Genomic DNA, 20726 nt, shown 5'->3' with positions numbered 1-20726 from the left:
CCTGTACTTGTTTCTCGTTGTGTTTACATATTTTTCACTCATTGATGATGTCTTGTATACAATCTGTATTTTCATTTTATATACATGTATATCATCATCATCATCATCATCATCATTTAGCGTCCGTTTTCCATGCTAGCATGGGTTGGACGGTTCAACTGGGGTCTGGGGAGCCCGAAGGCTGCACCAGGCCAGTCAGATCTGGCAGTGTTTCTACAGCTGGATGCCCTTCCTAACGCCAACCACTCCGAGAGTGTAGTGGGTGATTTTATGTGCCACCGACACAGGTGCCAGACGAGGCTGGCGAACTGCCACGCTTGGATGGTGTTTTTTATGTGCCACCGACACAGGTGCCAGACGAGGCTGGCAGACGGCCACGCTCGGATGGTGTTTTTATGTGCCACCGACACAGGTGCCAGATGAGGCTGGCGAACGGCCACGATCGGATGGTGTTTGTTACGTGCCCACAACACGGAGGCCAGTCGATGCGGTACTGGCTACGGCCACGTTCGGATGGTTTTCTTGTGTGCCACCGGCACTGGTACCACAAAGATACAAATTCCATTGATGTTCATCTATTTTGATTTGATTTGATTTGATTTTCACATATACCCTCCTTCTTCCATTTTTCCTGAGCGCCTAATAATAATACTTTAATTGTACCACATGTTGTTGTTTTTTCTGTTTTCCCGTTTGGATTAACCTTATATATATATATATGTGGAAGCACTCCGTCGGTTATGACGACGAGGTTTCCGGTTGATCCGATCAATGGAACAGCCTGCTCGTGAAATTAACGTGTAAGTGGCTGAGCACTCCACAGACACGTGTACCCTTAATGTAGTTCTCGGGGATATTCAGCGTGACACAGAGAGTGACAAGGCCGGCCCTTTGAAATACAGGTACAGCAGAAACAGGAAGTAAGAGTGAGAGAAAGTTGTGGTGAAAGAGTACAGCAGGGATCACCACCATCCCCTGCCGGAGCCTCGTGGAGCTTTAGGTGTTTTCGCTCAATAAACACTCACAACGCCCGGTCTGGGAATCGAAACCGCGATCCTACGACCGCGACTCCGCTGCTCTAACCACTGGGCCATTGCGCCTCCACATATATATATATATATATATATATATATACCACACACACACATACACACAATTACATAGATAGATATATATATATATATAAGTGTGTGTGTATATATATATATGTGTGTGTGTGTGTGTGTGTGTGTATAGATAGATAGAGATGTATATATATATAGGCGCGGGCATGGCTGTGTAATTAGGGAGCTTGCTTTCTAGCTACATGGTTTCGGTTCAGTCCCACTGCGTGGCACTTTGGGTAGGTGTCTTCTGCTATAGCCCCGAGCCGACCGAAGCTTTGTGATTGAATTCGGTAGGCGGAAGTTACTGCCGTGTGTGTATGTGTGCGTATAGCTGCTCAGTGCCTCTCCGAAAGAGAGAGAGGGAGATATATATATATACTAGCAGTATCGCCCGGCGTTGCTCAGGTTTGTAAGGGAAATAACTATAAAGCATTTTTAGAGAGTTATAGCCAAAAAATAGCAAAAAAATGGAAAAAAAATGATGGTAAATTTTTTTTTAGAGTTAAAAAAGGTGGAGTTGCGTCCCCTAGACCATCTGTGGTTTGGGTTTCTGATTCTCGACCCCATGTCGAATTTATCGATTTTTTTCAGAACTGGGGGAACTTTTCAAAATTTTCGCTGCGTTAGTTTTGAATTATGACATTGGGCTATGTGTGTGTCAAGTTTCATCAGAATCGGTTGAAAGCCGTGGTCAGAGTGAGGGTACGAGAAAACAGACACACAGAAAACGCACAGACAAACTGCCGTTTATATAGAGAGAGATATACACACACAAATACACATATAACATATACAATGCAATAGAAAAATGTAATGTACTCACAGTTGCTGGCCTATTCCTTTTAAAGAAACGTAACGGATGCCATTTGTACCAAAATTCCCCGAATCATCATCAACAGCCTTAAAAAGAAATAATAATGGTGATGGTGATGGTAGAGGTGGTGGCGGTGGCGGTGGCGATGGTGGTGGTGGCGATGGTGGTGGTGGCGGTGGCGGTGGTGGTGATAGTGGCGGTGGCGGTGGTGGTGGTGGTAGTGGTGGTGGCGGTGGTGGTGGTGGTGGTGGCGGTTGCAGTGGTGGTGGTGGTGGTGGTGGTGGTGGTGATGGTAGTGGTGGTGGCGGTGGCGATGGTGGTGGTGGTGGTGGTGGTGGTGGTGGTGCGGGAGAAGGAGGAGGAGGGAGGAGGAAGAGGAGGATTTCACCAGCATCATCATCACCATCAACATCATCGACAACATCGACAACAACAACAGCAACAGCAACTACAATTATAACAACAACAACAACAACAATCACAAATGCAACATAAGTAGCAGCAACATTATCATCAGCAATAAAAAAGCCAGTGGATGTGCTCTTATGCAGAAGGTGGACTTGTCCTTACGTCCGTCTGCCAGACCAGATGACATCTTGCATTGGAATAACTCAATCTTGATCTGGCCCCAATCTTGATCTGGCCCCAATCTTGATCTGGCCCCAATCTTGATCTGGCCCCAATCTTGATCTGGCCCCAATCTTGATCTGGCCCCAATCTTGATCTGGCCCCAATCTTGATCTGGCCCCAATCTTGATCTGGCTCCAATCTTGATCTGGCCCCAATCTTGATCTGGCCCCAATCTTGATCTGGCCCCAATCTTGATCTGGCAGAGTTTCTACAGCTGGATGCCCTTCCTAACGCCAACCACTCCGAGAGTGTAGTGGGTGCTTTTACATGCCACCGGCACGGGGGGCCAGTCAGGCGGTACTGGCAATGATCTCGCTCGAATCCTTTTACACATGCCACTGGCACAAGTGCCAGTAAGGCGACACTGGTAACGATCCCGCTTGAATGGTGCCCTTTTACGTGCCACCAGCACGGAAGCCAGTTAGCTGCTCTGGCAACGATCATGCTCGGATGGTGCTCCTAGCACCCTACTAGTACGGGGCACAACTGCCAGTAAGGCGACGTTGGTGTAAGGAACATAGATATTCAATTAACTGTCTTTGACATATGAGATGGCTTGGACATGTTAGCTGTATGGAAGATGGCAGAATCCCCAAGGACATACTCTATGGAGCGCTTGCTAGGGGCACTAGGTCTGTGAGAAGACCGTTCTTACGATACAAAGATGTTTGCAAAAGGGACATGAAGGCCTGCAACATCAATATTAGCAACTGGGAAGCAGTTGCCAGCAACCGTGGAGATTGGCGACGTACCGTAAAAGAGGGAACACAAAGAAGTGACAGAGGGCGAGAGGAGGAATGGAAAGACAAGAAAAGACATCAACAAGAAACTATGACATTACAATCAGCAAAGTCTTAGCTATATTTGTGGCACCTGCCAGAGGGAGTGTTTGTCCAGGATAGGACTACACAGCCACAGCAGGAGATGTATTAGGACATGAAATGTAAAAGCCGGACTAGATTATTTTATGCGCAACTCCATTGGTCTCCCGAGACAAAAAGAATGCCAACAATCTTTGTTGCTGATCTTCTCATCAAAAGGAACTGGCCAAAAATTCACTTGACAACAATGACGACAATGATAACAATTACGATTGACAACAACAACAGTAGAACTAAAAATGTAAACTTCAATTTTCCAACAATAACAGCAACACTATTCTTACATCTATGTCGATTATTTGCCGCCCAGGTGCAGCATTTTCTGGGATGTTCTCAATCAAAGGTGACCTGTTCACCCTTGGGGCATTGTCGTTGACATCATCCACAAAAATAGTGACGGATGTACTTCCTGAGTTCATTTCTCGCGTGTTGATTTCTCGTGCAATTATCTGAAACAGTCAAAACAATTTGTTGGGGAAACACAAGGTATACAGCAGAATAAAAATTATATTAGGGTCGCCTATGCTATTTCTGAAATTTGAAAGCATATACGTGTGGGGTGGGTGGGGGGATTCGTGCACATATGTATGTATATATATATGTATGTACATATATAGGCACAGGAGTGGCTGTGTGGTAAGTAGCTTGTTTACCAACCACATGATTCCGGGTTGTCCCACTGCGTGGCACCTTGGGCAAGTGTCTTCTACTATAGCCTCGGGCCGACCAAAGCCTTGTGAGTGGATTTGATAGACGGAAACTGAAAGAAGCCCGTCGTATATATGTATATATATATATGCGTGTGTGTGTGTTTGTGTGTCTGTGTTTGTCCCCCTAGCATCGCTTGACAACCGATGCTGGTGTGTTTATGTCCCCGTTACTTAGCGGTTCAGCAAAAGAGACTGATAGAATAAGTACTGGGCTTACAAAGAATAAGTCCCGGGGTCGATTTGCTCGACTAAAGGTGGTGCTCCAGCATGGCCGCAGTCCCCCCCCCCACCCCCACACGTATATTCAGAAATAGCATAGGCAACCCTAATGTAATTTTTAAAAAGAAGAAAAAAAAGAAGAATATCAAGGGATGCTGAAAAGTTCCTGGCTTTAAGGGTATCATAAAAGGGTAGAGCTCTTACCTTTACAGGGGTGGTAGGACAACTATTTAAGAGAAGATTTGCAAAAAATCATGATAGTATTCAATATATCTTTCTTTTTTCTTTTTTGTTGCAAACTTAAGGCATGATGGCATCTTCTGATGGGGATTTTGATAAAATTGAAGCATGGGCAATCATGAAGTTCCTCTTTTTGCAATGAAAAGGAGCAGCAGAAATCCACGGCAAGACAAAGGAAGCTTTGAAGAATGGCTGCGTATCTTACACCACAGTTGAAATCTAGGTGTCAAGGTTTTGGACTGGTCATTTTCAGGTCACAGATGAACCCCGGTCGGGACAGCCTACTTCTGTGACCACAAAGGACAAAGCTGACACTGTGCACGTCATGATTCTTGAGGACCACCAGATTTCAGCTAAAGTCATAGCTGAGTCTCTGAAGATTTTCCACGAAAGAGTTGGCCACATCATCCACAACATTCTGGCCATGAGAAAGCTTTCCACAAAATGGGTGCTGAAATGCCTAAATGCAGATCAGAAGTGCATCAGAGTGATGACATCAAAGGTGATTTGGGACCAGCTTGCAGTGGGGAAGGTAGATTTTATGGTGCATTTAGACACCATGGACGAAACTTGGCTTCACCATTATGATTCCCAGACTAAATAGCAATCACTGGAGTGGTATGGTTCGCCATACCCCAAGAAGTTTCAGACCCAGAAGTCTGCAGGAAAGATTCTGGTTTCAGTGTTCTGGGACAAAGACAGAGTAATTCTCATAAAATACCTGCCAAAGGGTCACACCATTAACACAGAGTAGTACATGTCTCTGTTGAACAATCTATATGAAGCTTTGAAGCTGAAACACCATGGAAGGCTGAGCCGTGGAGTTCAGTTTTTTTAGGACAATGAACCGAACATGAAAGTCTACAGAAAATACATCACTTCGGCTTCGAATTGGAAGACCGCCCACCTTACTCTCCTGATTTAGCCCTGACTACCACCTCTTTCCACAATTGAAGAAACAGCTCAAGGGAACAAAATTTCACTCCAATTCTGGTTGGAGGCCAGCCTTTTATGTTCTTTTTTGCAGGGCTTAGCAAAACTGAAGATCACTGCAATAAATGTGTGAATCTGAGAGGGGAATATCATCATCATCATCATCATCATCATCATCGTTTAACGTCTGTTTTCCGTGCTAGCACGGGTTGGACGGTTCGACCGGGGTCTGGGAAGCCAGGGGCAGCACCAGGCTGCAGTCTGATCTGGCAGTGTTTCTACAGCTGGATGCCCTTCCTAACGCCAACCACTCTGTGAGTGTAGTGGGTGCTTTTTACGTGCCACCTGCACAGGTGCCAGTGGGGGGGGGGTCTGGCATCGGCCACGATTGGTTGGTGCTTTTAACATGCCACCAGCACGGAAGCCTGCCAAGGTGGTGCTGGCATCGGCCACGTTTGGATGGTGCTTTTTATGTGCCACCGGCACAGAAGCCAGTCGAGGAGGCGCTGGCAATATATTGATTAAAATTATAATGAACAGATCCTCCTGTATTTTCTTTTACCCAAAGCCAGGAGCTTTTCAGCATCCCCTCATTCACTAGGTAATATATATTAGGTAGGCAGTATTTTAGGTCAACAGTGAATTAGGTGGACAGAAAATTAGGGTAAGCAATGTATCAGGAAGATAGTAGTAAGGTAAGCAATGTAATTAGCTAGATAATGTATTTATATAAAAAGCATATTAAGTAGTGTCTGTATCAGGTAGGCAGTGTATTTTTTTTTATGCGCCCTTTTCAAGCCTAGCCAGGCTCATGGGCCCGGTTTCCCGGTTTCTGTGGCATATGTGTTCTCCCCAGCTGGACGGGACGCCAGTCCATCGTAGCGTTACTCAAGAAACAAGAAGAAAGAGTGAGAGAAAGTTGAGGCAAAAGAGTACACCAACCCCTGCTGGAGCCTTGTGGAGTTTTAGGTGTTTTCGCAATGAACACACACAATGCCCAGTCTGGGAATCGAAACCGCGATCCTCCGACTGCGAGTCCACTGCCCTAACTACTGGGCCATTGAACTTCCAAGGCAGTGTATTAGTGAAGGTATAAAAATGTTCTTTATCAGCCGTATGACTGATTTGGGGGTGTTTCATAGAACGCTTGTATGTAGAAGCAGCTTCATCACATATACTGGAGATGTGATTAAATATGAAGCCTATTTGTGCCTTGTGGAAAGTCGGCAACTGATCAGGGCTACTGTAAACACCAATTTGATACACAAAAGGGAAACAAGAACTCTCACATGACTTAAATCAGCCCCTTATTGCTTGTCAGATATTCCAGATTACATAACAGGGCAACTGCCATTATATTTTCAAAAATTAGGAAGCGATATAAACATTTAGCTCTGATACTACAGACATGTTGTAAGCATGTCCCAGGAAAAAAATCACTAGACATGTTTTACGGGCAAAACCAACAACCAGGGGCAGACTGACTGCAAACAAGATGGTTGGATAACATTCATGAACTCGGTTGGTCTAACTTGTGGATCCATCCAGATCAATTGGAGATGGTCATTTCTGACACAATCCAATGGAACTTGCACCTGAGGACTCTGTCCCCACAACCATTCCAGGAATAAATGGATGAAGAAGATGGAATAAGATGATATTTTAGCTCTATCTGATGATTCCTTAGTCACTTAAGACTAGAAGTAGTAAGCTATTCTAGTAATGGATTTTATGGAAGCACTCCGTCGGTTACGACGATGAGGGTTCCGGTTGATCCGAATCAACGGAACAGCCTGCTCGTGAAATTAACGTGTAAGTGGCTGAGCACTCCACAGACACGTGTACCCTTAACGTAGTTCTCGGGGATATTCAGCGTGACACAGAGAGTGACAAGGCCGGCCCTTGAAATACAGGTACAACAGAAACAGGAAGTAAGAGTGAGAGAAAGTTGTGGTGAAAGAGTACAGCAGGGATCACCACCATCCCCTGCCGGAGCCTCGTGGAGCTTTTAGGTGTTTTCGCTCAATAAACACTCACAACGCCCGGTCTGGGAATCGAAACCGCGATCCTATGACCGCGAGTCCGCTGCCCTAACCACTGGGCCATTGCGCCTCCACATTCTAGTAATATGGAGCACAGCAAAGTGTCCCTCTATGGTTCAGCGTTAGCAACAAGAAAGAATTCTACCATTCAAATTTTTATGATTGGCATTAACATTAAATATCATTAAGTGCTTATTTCTGAGGGAAAACAGCAAGCAACTGCCATATTAATGGTGCTTGAACCACTAATTTTCTGACAAGCAAGGTTTCAGTCTCATCAATTGCTCTTTTCTATTTCAAATTGGTGTTTATAGTGTCTAATATTACTTTTGGTTTTCATGTAACATCATCAGGGATTGTGATGTCTAGTATTTATTAAGTTTAGAAATGTTTGTAGGAAATACGAAGGACTAGAACCAAAGACCCAAGTATATTGAGAACACTCCCTTATATACAAGTAAGGTGGCTCAACAGAGCCTAGGAAAAGGGACCTTAACCAAAGGCCGTGATTGGTTGGCTTTGGCCAGTGGCGCGAAATAAGTAGAGACAAATCGCGCCACATGTCAACCAATCAGGTCAGTGGTTACAACAGGAACAACTTGGCCAAAGATGGCTGTAATCTCAAACGAGATCATTCCTGCCGTGTCTCTCAAACAGTGAGGATATCAGAGACCGCTACATGTTTTAATAGTGAGTTTTTGTAGCAGAAAGGGTGTGTTTCTATAATATGTTTAGTGACAGAGGGCACTTTCAATGTGTTGTTGTCTTTATTAGTAAGCATCACAATATCAAGTTAGCTTGTGGATTCATAACATGAGGTGATAAAGTCATTTATACATACCTGAAAGTTATAAACTCGCGGTCCTTTTTCATAATCAATATAGGAAGCGTTCTTCACCTTTAATCCAACAATTGACCTACCCTCTCCAAATTTAGGGTTTGTAACAAAAACTTCATCAAATGTTTCCACCTGAAAGCTGTAGTTGGCAAACAACCTCTGTAATTAGAGAAAGACGTGGAGTTATTTCTGTTAATGTTTAAGCACAGATGACATGTTAACCCTTTAGTGTTTAAACTGGCCATACCAGGCCAAAATTGTCTTCCTGTTTTATGCTCAAACCAGCTAGCTCTGTCCTCTCACACCTACCCTACAAAGTCATTCTAAAAATAAACAGGGACATCATCAAAATCTCAGAGTTACAAGATGCTGTACAATTAATTTAAAACAATGTAATTAAACAGACTTTACATTTGACAGATTAATATGAATGTTAAAGAGTTATGGTAACAAGAAAAATGGAGAGATGATACAAGGATGAACGACATACAAAAAATCAACGTGGTACAGTTCGCTTTGTAACTGAGTGAGGAACACAGAGGCTCATACAACACATAAGGATGCAAGTATGGAACTGTAGTTAAGAAGTTTTATTTTCAGGTATGTGATATGGGGTTTCAGGTTCAACTGCAGGATGTCAGACAAGATTCTTATGCTTGAGTTGACCAATGTTTTGCGAATGAAACTTGGTAGAGCAGAACTGAGCCCATTGTATGTTAATATGATTAATGTGTGCGTGTGTGTGTGTGTGTGTGTGTGTGTGTGTGTGTGTGTGTGTGTGTATTTGTGGGTATTATCATTGTCATTTTACATTCTCATTTTACATACTAGCAAAGGTTAGCTGAGGTCCATGGTCTGCATCACTTCTCATGGGGAGCTCCTGCTCCCATAGACTGGTTTCATGTGTGTCACTTGGTTTCTGTGACTGGTTACCCACCTTATCACCAACCACTCTACAGACTGTGTGCATTTTCTTGTAATATCAACAATAGAGAAGTTGAATAATCATTGGTAAGACAAAATTAAAGGTACCTCACAACTCTGAAGCTTTCTCTGCTCATTTGCTAACCACTTTAAAGCATGAACAGAGTGAATCTTTTATTGACACCAACACCAACCAGAAAACACTTCATCCTCCAACAATTGCTAATTCTCCCAAGCTCACCTTTCATGGACAAGAATGTGAAATTTTGTGTCAAACTTGGGAAATCTGCTACAGAGACATTGAGCACGTTTCAGCAAGCTTAAAGTGATGATGCAATGGGTCGTACACAATGTTTTGAGTGGAATGGGTGCTTCAAAAGTGGAAGAACGTTCCTGGAAGACCTGCCATGAGCTTTGACCCCAAAAATGTGATATTGTGCATCGAGAATTCAACCCCTGCCCCAGGACCAGACCATCAATCAAGAGTTTTACTGCGACATTTTGAAGCATTTGAGAGAGGACATTTGGTGAAAGAGATCAGATTTGCGGAATGCAAAGAATTGGATTCTTCACCAAGCTCTCCTCACTCATGAGTTTCTCACTAAAGACAACATGATATCGTTTTTGCACCCACCCTGTTCACCAGATTTAGCACTTGCAGACATCCATCTCTTCTCCAAAATGAAAATGCTGCTCAAACGTCAGAATTTCAACATGGTCACAATGTTTGGCCAGAGTGGAATCACTTATGGAAAACAACTTCCAGGCCGGATTCAAAAGTGGCAGGAATGCTGGGACTGGTATTTTGCTGGACAAAATGACTGTTCTAAAGGAGATGATATTAAAACTTAGGTAAATAAATAAGTTATTTTTTATTAAGCATAACTGGTCTTGGAACGTTTTGTTACCACCTTGTACAGTAGTGTAGTGCTCCCACATCTGATAAGGTACTGCTACTGCACATAGAGACACCTTATCTGTATTCAATGAAAGGCCACTCCACTGGTTGCAATGAAGTTACTCATGAACACTCTCTAACCTGTGGTCCGTAGAAATGCTGTCTCTTCACTTTGACTATTCCACCATTATTTCAGTGGGTTCTGTTTCTCAGAGATTGGTTGTCTCGAATCATCTTCACTCTGGTCCATTCTACTCATTCAGCTCTTCCCTCGTCATCCATACTGTATGTATACCTTGGTTTGCCCTGCACTAACCATTTCTTTTAGTCCTTCCTCTACTGAATGTCACTCCTTGAAAATCCTCCGTGCCCATTTTTTCCCCCATCAACTTACAGCCACTCATGAGAAACCTCAACCATATCAACCACACCATTCTTGTAGTGCCTGCAAAGATCATGAACACATACCCTTCCTCCAAAGCAATTCAATAAATTCTTTTTTGTAAAAAGGCGTTGGAGGAGCGATGCATATCCTGCATGCACACAAAGATAAAATAAATTTAATTTAATAATTTCAGACGGATTCATATTTCAACAAAATTGACATCAAGAGTTATTTCCCCCTATATCGTTTATGCAAATGTAACAAAGAAAAAAAAATATTTTGCTTCACCAAACCAAAACTTATGAGTTCAAGCCATTCACCCAATCGGTATTTCTGCCAAATTTGGTGAAAATCCGTTTAGCTGTTTTCTAGTAATTTTGCAAACCCACAGACAAACAGACAGACGAGCGACTACAATACCCTATTTTTTTGTTTACACACACAGGGTTAAAATGAAAAAAAAAAAAAAAACCAACAATAGCAGATAAAAAAGAAGTTGACTCACACTATCTGCGTCAGTAACTGTCATCCATAATTGAGGAACGTCTGTGTTGTCCAATATGTCCTCTGGTATTCTGGCTGTGTAGTTTGAACTAAACACTGGTCTATTGTCGTTGATATCCAAAAGAGTGACCTGAATGGTAGTCGTTGCTGTTGTAGATGCTGAATCACCTAGTACCAGTGGGCTCTCACTAATTACCTCGCGTACCTGAAACAGACCATGAAAGACATTATTTTAATTCATTTAAACATAAGTCTATAGGTTTAAGTTTATAAATCTGTTTAGCAAAGTTTTCAGTTGATAAATTGATTTGTTGCTTCTACATTGTAGTAGTAAAGGGCTGAATAAAAAGGAGCATATTTTAAAATGTTCTTATTCATAGGACAAGGACATTCACAAACTAAATAAAGTACTCAATACCTTAAGAAGAAGAGTTAAATATATCAGTTTGTTCACTACTTCCTAAAGTATTGAGTACGTCATATCATTTGTGAATACCTTCTTTGTCCTTACCCACAAACACATCAAGGAAATATACAGCCATTCTCTAAGTTAGTGAAGAACACAACTGGGGCAGGAATTCCATTGATGCGACATCGAAGCATAGCTCGTACTTCCGACTTTAATAGTTGTTGGGTTAAACTTTTATCAAGTGAAGGACGTCTGTAGGATTTCTGGAATTGTTCTTTTATAATACGTGGTCATTCGTAAAATAGAGACTCATACAGTTTAGCTTTGGCACCTTGTTTTACCAAAGTCCAAGTTCCCCGTTCTCTACCATGCTTCGAACAAATCGAATTAACGGTGACAAACTGTTATACTCTTTTTACTCTCTTACTTGTTTCAGTCATTTGACTGTGGCCATGATGGAGCACCGCCTTTAGTCGAGCAAATCGACCCCAGGACTTATTCTTTGTAAGCCCAGTACTTATTCTATCGGTCTCTTTTGCCAAACCGCTAAGTAACGGGGACATAAACACACCAGCATCGGTTGTCAAGCAATGCTAGGGGGACAAACACAGACACACAAACACACACACATACATATATATATATACATATATACGACAGGCTTCTTTCAGTTTCCATCTACCAAATCCACTCACAAGGCATTGGTCAGCCCGGGGCTATAGTAGAAGACACTTGCCCAAGATGCCACGCAGTGGGACTGAACCCGGAACCATGTGGTGGGTTAGCAAGCTACTTACCACACAGCCACACTTTGCACATAAACCAGACAATTGCATACAAAAAAACTAGTTGTTGTGTAGCTTGAGGTCAACTGGCTTTCAACTGAGCTCTAAGCACCATGGCCACCCAACCTCACTGAGTCCACCACTAAAATCTACAGCTATAGAGTAGTCAAGAAGAGAGTCTTAGTGTGATGCCTGGATCAGCTGGAAATAGCTAGTTTTCATTAGCATCATCACACTAAATGGAAGCACTCCGTCGGTTACGACGATGAGGGTTCCAGTTGATCCGAATCAACAGAACAGCCTGCTCGTGAAATTAACGTGTAAGTGGCTGAGCACTCCACAGACACGTGCACCCTTAACGTAGTTCTCGGGGATATTCAGCATGATACAGAGAGTGACAAGGCCGGCCCTTTGAAATACAGGTACAACAGAAACAGGAAGTAAGAGTGAGAGAAAGTTGTGGTGAAAGAGTACAGCAGGGATCACCACCATCCCCTGCCGGAGCCTCGTGGAGCTTTTAGGTGTTTTCGCTCAATAAACACTCACAACGCCCGGTCTGGGGATCGAAACCGCGATCCTATGACCGCGAGTCCGCTGCCCTAACCACTGGGCCATTGCGCCTCCACATTCTAGTAATATGGAGCACAGCATATCAGTACCCTTGAAGTATTTGCAAAGAGAGGCCATCCCTTCCTCGCAAGCCTTGAAACTCTACTCTCTCCAGCGTCGCCGTAAGCGGTACATCATTTGTACGATGTGGAGAATATACCTTCAACTCTGCCCAAACGACCTGAACATTAGCTTCAAGGTTCATCCAAGACTGGGACCACGGGCCATACATCCCCTGCCCAATTTAAGATCACAACATACATGTACACTGCAACATAATTTCTTTTCCTCAACAGGCCCTGCCCTAACATTGTCCCGAGGGAGATCAAAGAGGAAAAGGATCCCATCAACTTTAAACAGAGTCTGGATAGATTCCTTCAAGGAATACCAGATAAGCCACCCATAATTGGATACAACTCACCCAACAAAAACTCACTACTTGAATGGATCATAAACAAAACTTGACTTAAACAGGATTCAAATAATCCTATCAGGTGGTGCTATTAAGTTAGACATGGCCTGGACTAATCTTTGGTCGAAACATATCTAAGTTTATCTAAGTCTAAGTTTATTTATTTCCATATTGACCATTACAAAGATTACTTGCCAAATGTTATATTGCTGTATATAAGGAATGTGTTTATGTATGTTTGGCAAGATGTAAGGTTGGTATATGTCTGTGCTGCTGGCAAGTGGCAAGAGATTAGAATCTCCTGTGTTTATAGTAGGCAACATGATTCTTTTTAACCCGAGGTTGAGTAGCATGACTGAGTAAGAACTCTGAATAAAACCTCTGTGCTTTCTTGAACCTCTGTGCTTTCTTGAACCTCTGTGCTTTCTTGAACCTCTGTGCTTTCTTGAACCTCTGTGCTTTCTTGAACCTCTGTGCTGCTTGTTCTGTGTGTTGCCATTTATGGCTATGTTTTGGTAGGAAACTGTGTGGAAGTTTCCATTTGAATCATGCGATCATACTTCTGAACCTGAAATACAATTGGCTGAAAGAAGGGATTAAAAATCACGTGTGTTGTGGCCTTTATCCATTACAGGGTTGGCATCATTTCGAATGCTAAGCACTGCTACAGATCAAATAACTGTGCTCTGCATATCTTCCAGATATTCTGAACCTCTGCTTATATAATGACCACACATGACACAACCCAACAGACAGTGGTGAATTATGTGTAACAATGTACTCTCCACAGTTCAGATTATATGTATATATATATACATATACATACACACACACACACACACACACACATATATATTTATATATATATATATCTATATATATATATATATATATATATATAGTGACGCGTATTTGCCATTTGAATATGGCTAACCCCTAAGTTGAAGACGGGAAGGATGACTTCCCTTCACAAATACTGAGAGGACACAGATAGTGTGTCTATAGCCAGCTGGAGGAGATATCTTCCTGGGGCTAGAAACTACAGTAGCATCCACCCTTATGGGTTAGCCATATTCAAATGGCAAATATGCGTCACAATGTGTTACCGCTACTGTTTATAACTCGCTCTGAGATTTATCATTATATATATATATATATATATATATATTATATATATATATATATATATTTATATATATATGTACACACACACACACACACACACACATATATATATATATATATATATATATATATATATGTACACACACACACACATATATATCATCATCATCATTGTTTGACCGTGGTCGAGACAATGGAATTTACTATGTTACGCCAGACTTCACGGTCCATCATAGCATTATGGAGGTCCTGTTGCTGGATGCCTGTATCCCTGGAGATTACATCAGGGTAGGATATATATATACAGAGGGCAGCGAGCTGGCATAAATGTTAGCATGCCGGGCGAAATGCGTAGCTGTATTTCGTCTGCCGTTATGTTCTGAGTTCAAATTCCGCTGAGGTCAACTTTGCCTCTCATCCTTTCGGGGTTGATGTAATCGATTTAATCCGTTTGTCTGTCCTTGTTTGTCCCCTCTGTGTTTAGCCCCTTGTGGGTAGTAAAGAAATATATATACATATATATAAATATATTATAATTAAATCTCAGAATAAGATTGAAACAGTAATCGCTCGATAATGTAAAGTATAGAAGCCATCTTATCATGGCTAACCACATAGGGGAAGTGGTGTTACTGTAGCTTTATAGCCCCAAGAGATCGTCGTCTCTAGCTGGCTTTAGACACCATATCAGTACCCTTGAAGTATTTGCAAAGGGAGGCCATCCCTTCCTCGCAAGCCTGAGTGATATGCTCGGACTAGTTTCGGGATTTTTGTCCCTTGTCAACAGGCGGTAACCACCAGGTTGCGATGAAAGTGAAGGCCTCGACAAGGCTTTAAGGTGATCCCAATAATCGAGATGTTTTGTCTTGTATGGGGAGACCACAGTGGGCAGCAGTATTCAAGGTGTGGCCATACAAAGGAGGAGAAAAGTGGTATGATAACACCTTGTTCTCTGGACCGGAAAGTTCTTAAGATCCAGGAACTCATCCTATGAGCTATATCGACCTTCTTGTTGATGTGTGCACTCCAACTGAGATCGTCATCAACAATTACACCCAGGTCTCTGATGTTGTTAGAGGCTGTGAGCGGTTCCCCTGAAGGAAGAGAGTATGGCTGTTTTTGTGAGGAATTTCTTCCAAAATGCATCAGCTCAAATTTTCCCTCGTTCAGTTGCATTTTGTGTCTGTCTGCCCATTGACTCACATCATATAGATCAGACTGGAGTTGTGTTCAGTCTGCTTCTTCATTGACGATTTGCTGGAGCTTAGTGTCATCAGCAAATATTTTCACTTTGCAGTAATGTACGACACTGGAAAGGTCGTCTATGTAAATTATGAAGAGTAGCGGACCCAAGACAGTCCCCTGGGGAACACCGCTGGTGGCATTTGCTGGGCTTGAGTGGACTCCATCAACTACAACAAGTTGTGTTCTATTCGCCAGGAAATACTTAATCTAGTGTAGAACTTTTCCACAGATAGAATTCATTAAAACTAAATTTCGTGGTTGGTTTTTATGAGGGGAAATAACATGTGACCAGAACAAATATCCAGCTCCCAGCTGACCAAAAATCAATTGATCTATTACCTATGGGTAATAGATCTCCTCAATCAAGAATTCATCTGGGGTTATGCAATTGCAAGGAAAAGGACAATGACAACAACAACCACAACAATAACCACAGCAACTATGATAATCACTATAATGACAAGTGTAAGTGGGATATATTTGGATTTTAGGGATGAAAAAGAGGGCTGATTAATTTATACATTTACGTTGTTACAGCAATTTTATTTTACAACTGGATTGTTCCCTCTACCGCCATCTTCTTAGCCTTAACCATTCAACTGTAGAGAATAGTTACTATTTTACAAGTACTGAGAATGTAGTGAGAGTGTTGCATTAATTATGTAAGCGTTGCATGCTTTACACAATTCCCATACTATCATGCAACTCAATCCAATAATCACAACCTGTATAACAAAGGTCAACTTGATTAAAACTGACATGAGGTTAAACAACAACCAATATTAATATGACATAGTTAGTTAGTTAGTTAGTTAGTTAATTTTTGGCTCAAAAAGCAAAAAGCAAGGCCATGTAGGGGGACAGGGAGTTATGTACAGGGAGGATGGTCATACAAAGAGTTCAGGCCATTTCCGGTCAAGAGAAACTTTCAACAAAGCGGTCGTCGGCATCTTCACCATCTCGTCTGGCAGCTTGTTCCACGGATCCGCAACCCGGACGGAGAAAGCCCCTCTCCTTCGATTGAGATGAAATTGTCGCAGATAGAGCTTTTCGGAATGACCCCGCAGCCGACGCTCAGGAGCAGGAGTGAAGAACAGCTCTTTCGAGAGGTTACACTTTCCGCTTATGATGTTGTGAGCGAGAATGAGATCACCACGGAGGCGGCGTTTTTCTAGAGAATAAAGGTCGAGCGTCTTTAGCCTTTCTTCATAAGACAAATTCTTGAGACCATGAACCATGCAGGTAGCCAGCTTCTGGACTCTTTCGAGATGCTGTATGTCTTTGAGGAGATAAGGAGGGCCTTATCAGGATTGTCCTGGGGCTAAACAATAACCAGTACCAGCATGCCAGAGGTGTGCTTGACCATGTTTGGCCTATATCTACACAGCAATAATATAACTTGGAGATGTTTTCATATGTTTATAGAAATCTCTCAAAGATTTTATCTAAAACAAAAAAAGTCAATTTAAAGGTGAGAAAACATAAAACAAATATAAAAGTTAGATAAAATGGAATGTGATATTTTATGTTGGTAAGAAACCCTTATTGAAGTGATAGAGAAATCAGAATGTTCTAAATTGTAATTAACGATGATAGTGCATTATGTAAACTAAATAATCTGAGTTTTTCGTTTTGCATTATTTACCTTTAAATCTATATTTATGGCGCTAAATCGTAGACTGGAATCTTCACGATCTAGAGGCACCTTGTTGGTTATTGTTCCATTCACTGGGTTAATTTTGAAGTATTGATATGCATCTGAACCTAAATAGAAATAAATAAATTTACAATCTTTATTATCATCATCATCATCATCATCATCATCATCATCACCACCACTACCACCATCATCATCAACATTATCATCATCATCATCATCACCACTACCACCACCACCATCATCATCATAATCATCATCATCATCATCATTATCATCATCATCTTACTGTTAGCCTTATTACTACTGCCATCACCATTGCCAACACATCATCATCATCATCATCACCACTACCACCACCACCATCATCATCATAATCATCATCATCATCATTATCATCATCATCTTTACTGTTAGCCTTATTACTACTGCCATCACCATTGCCAACACATCATCATCATCACCACCACTACCACCATCATCATCATCATCATCACCACCACTACCACCATCATCATCATCATCATCATCACCACCACTACCACCATCATCATCATCATTATCATCACACCTATCACCATTGTTATTAGCCAAGCATGGCTTTGACCCACTGCTTCTTCTGCTTAACAGAACGCCAATGGACATTTTGCTTCATTTTCACGTATACTCCTCAGTGATACACAGATACACAGATACACAGTCATACACAGATACATTTTCTTATTTTTACAGTTTTTCTTTAACAGTAGGGGGTTTCTTATAACAATATATCTATCCGTTACCAACGTCGCCTAACTGGCCCTTGTGCCGGTGGCATGTGTAAAAAGATTCGAGCAAGGTCGTTGCCAGTACCGCCTGACTGGCCCACGTGCCGGTGGCACGTAAAAAGCACCCACTACACTCTCGGAGTGGTTGGCGTTAGGAAGGGCAATCCAGGTGTAGAGACTCTGCCAGATCAAGATTGGGGCCTGGTGCAGCCATCTGGTTCACCAGCCCTCAGTCAAAATCGTCCAACCCATGCTAGCATGGAAAGCGGACGTTAAACGATGATGAACAAAGTATATCTGTCCAAGGCGGCGAGCTGGCAGAAACGGTAGCATGCCGGGCAAAATGCGAAGCTGTATTTCGTCTGCCGTTATGTTTTGAGTTCAAATTCTGCCGAGGTCGATTTTGCCTTTCATCCTTTCAGGGTCGATAAATTAAGTATCAGTTACGCACTGGGGTCGATATAATCGACTTAATCCCTTTGTCTGTCCTTGTTTGTCCCCTCTGTGTTTAGCCCCTTGTGGGTAGTAAAGATATATATATCTGTCCTTCTCATGGTACCATAGAGATAGTTGGGAGGGCAGAAAACAGTAAAAGCATTTGGGTGGGGAGGCTGTGAAAGAGACCCTGAGGAGCATCCCAGCCAACAGCTCTCCCCTCATTTGTTTGCTTTAAAGAGTAGGTTTTCTCCCACACAGCATGTTGCCAGTCATTGCAATTCGTTGTTCTTCTCTTTTGTGGGGTTCGGAATCTTGAGATCAATTTTCAACATTTCATTCCTTGTCTTTCTAGATCTTTCTTTTTCTATATTCACTTTTGAGTGTTTATGCAGCTGAGCTGTGTTCATCCATAAGCATTACATGCCATTACATGCCCATTCCAACACAATCTTCTTTCCTGCAAATTACATTTGATTCTAATTAGACTCAGCTTTCCTCTCAGATCGTTTGTACTATGTCATTCATGCACATTGGCATTACACATCTAACAAACAACTCTCACCTCATTTCTTTTCACAGATAGATATGTGTTTTCACTTTGGTGAAGTGTCTTCCATTATAGCCCCAAATCAACCAACGCTTTCAAAGTGAAATTGCAGAAAGCTTATCATGTGTGTGTGTGTGTGTGTGTGTGTGTGTGTGTGTGTGTGTGTGTGTGTGTGTGTGTGTGCATATGTGTGTATGTGAGAGAGGGGGGAAGAGAGAGAGAGAGAAAGAGATGTGTGTGTGTGCATGAGTGCAAATGGTGTTGATATTCCACAACTTGTCACCACATGAGAGAAACAGTGATAATGTTCACATTTGTTACTGACTCTACATTTGGTTTCTCTGCACCTTCAAAGACTGGTGGAGTAAACAAAATTCATTACTTGAAAAACAGGTAAGGGTTAGTGACAGAAAGAGCCCCCATCCATTAAATCCTACCTCAGATAATCCCTGTCTAGCCAATTCTAACTTAGGAAAACAGAATTTAAATGAACAAGCAAATATGAATTTCATGGTGACATTCCACTGAAAGATTCTCGAGAGACCATAAAAGGGTTGATGCAAACAAACCATTGGAAATTTCATAGTGAATTCTTCGTGGTGCTGACACATCTCCATCTACAGCTTTAATATTTGTAATAAATGTTCCCTGAAAGAAAATGACAGCAATGTTATAAAAGTAAATAGATATCAGTGGAGAAATTTAGCTATAACAGATCATTAACAATTAAACTCGTTAACTATTTCAATGTCTGAGATGAGAAGTTCATAATTTTCCAGACTATTGACTTTACCTTTAGTGTTAACCAATCAGTAAAATTATCTTTATATATAAAAGTGAGGTTGTGTGCTGTCTGTCTCCTACGATTTAGATTCCTAACTACTCCCACATTTTGCGATGCAGTTTAACCAAAAGCAGGTATCTTATAGTCATGATTCATATTGAGCCCTTCTGGGTATTAGCGCGCGTCTACGATGAGTCTACGATTTAAAAAAAGTTTACCATCAATTTTTCCCATTTTTAATGCATTTTTGGCATATATAAGGGAAGTAACTCTCTAAAAATTTATTATTAAATCTCAGAACGTAAAAAGCTACAGTAACACCCCCCCCCCTTTGTGGTTAGCCATATTGAGATGGCTATTATACTTTACATCTCTAAAAATGCTTATATAATTATTTCCCTTACAAACCCGAGCAACACCGGGCGATACTGCTAGTAAAATATCAAGTATATACTACAAAACTAACAACAGGACACTATATAGTGTAATTTGCACTTCATATAACTTCAGCAACAATAACAGTATTTATGCAAAACTTCACACCACAATACCAACCTTGAATAATTCATCCACACCACAACACTTAGTAAACACCTTTATCAGATACTAGCAGTATTGCCCAGTGTTGCTCGGGTTTGTAGGGGAAATAACTATATAAGCATTTTTAGAGAGTTACTTCCCTTATAGACGCCAATTCGGGCTTTCTTAGCCATTTCTGTTTTGGTGTCTTCAAGCCATGAAGTCGTTGTTCTAAAAGAACGCTGGTCTCCTTGACAACGCTTTACGACGTTGATTTCCTTACACTCCCTTCCCCACAGCTTCAC

General features: G+C 41.8%; 1 protein-coding gene across 9 annotated transcripts in view; it reads right to left on the bottom strand.

The window, feature by feature from the left end:
• LOC115232601 (cadherin-87A-like) overlaps positions 1–20726 on the bottom strand; it is a 164230-nt gene that overhangs the window by 96187 nt on the left and 47317 nt on the right. For all 9 annotated transcript variants that reach the window (XM_036500638.1, XM_036500636.1, XM_036500639.1 and 6 more), the window contains exons 10-15: positions 19688–19766; positions 17355–17473; positions 11126–11329; positions 8417–8572; positions 3716–3880; positions 1930–2006 (exon numbers count right to left, since the gene is read on the bottom strand). In XM_036500638.1, coding sequence (XP_036356531.1) covers positions 1930–2006; positions 3716–3880; positions 8417–8572; positions 11126–11329; positions 17355–17473; positions 19688–19766 — 800 coding nt within the window. The remainder of the gene's footprint in view (positions 1–1929; positions 2007–3715; positions 3881–8416; positions 8573–11125; positions 11330–17354; positions 17474–19687; positions 19767–20726) is intronic.

This window comes from Octopus sinensis, linkage group LG2 (genome assembly GCF_006345805.1).
Source record: "Octopus sinensis linkage group LG2, ASM634580v1, whole genome shotgun sequence".
NCBI lineage: Eukaryota > Metazoa > Mollusca > Cephalopoda > Octopoda > Octopodidae > Octopus > Octopus sinensis.
This window is presented reverse-complemented; position numbering and strand designations above follow the sequence as displayed.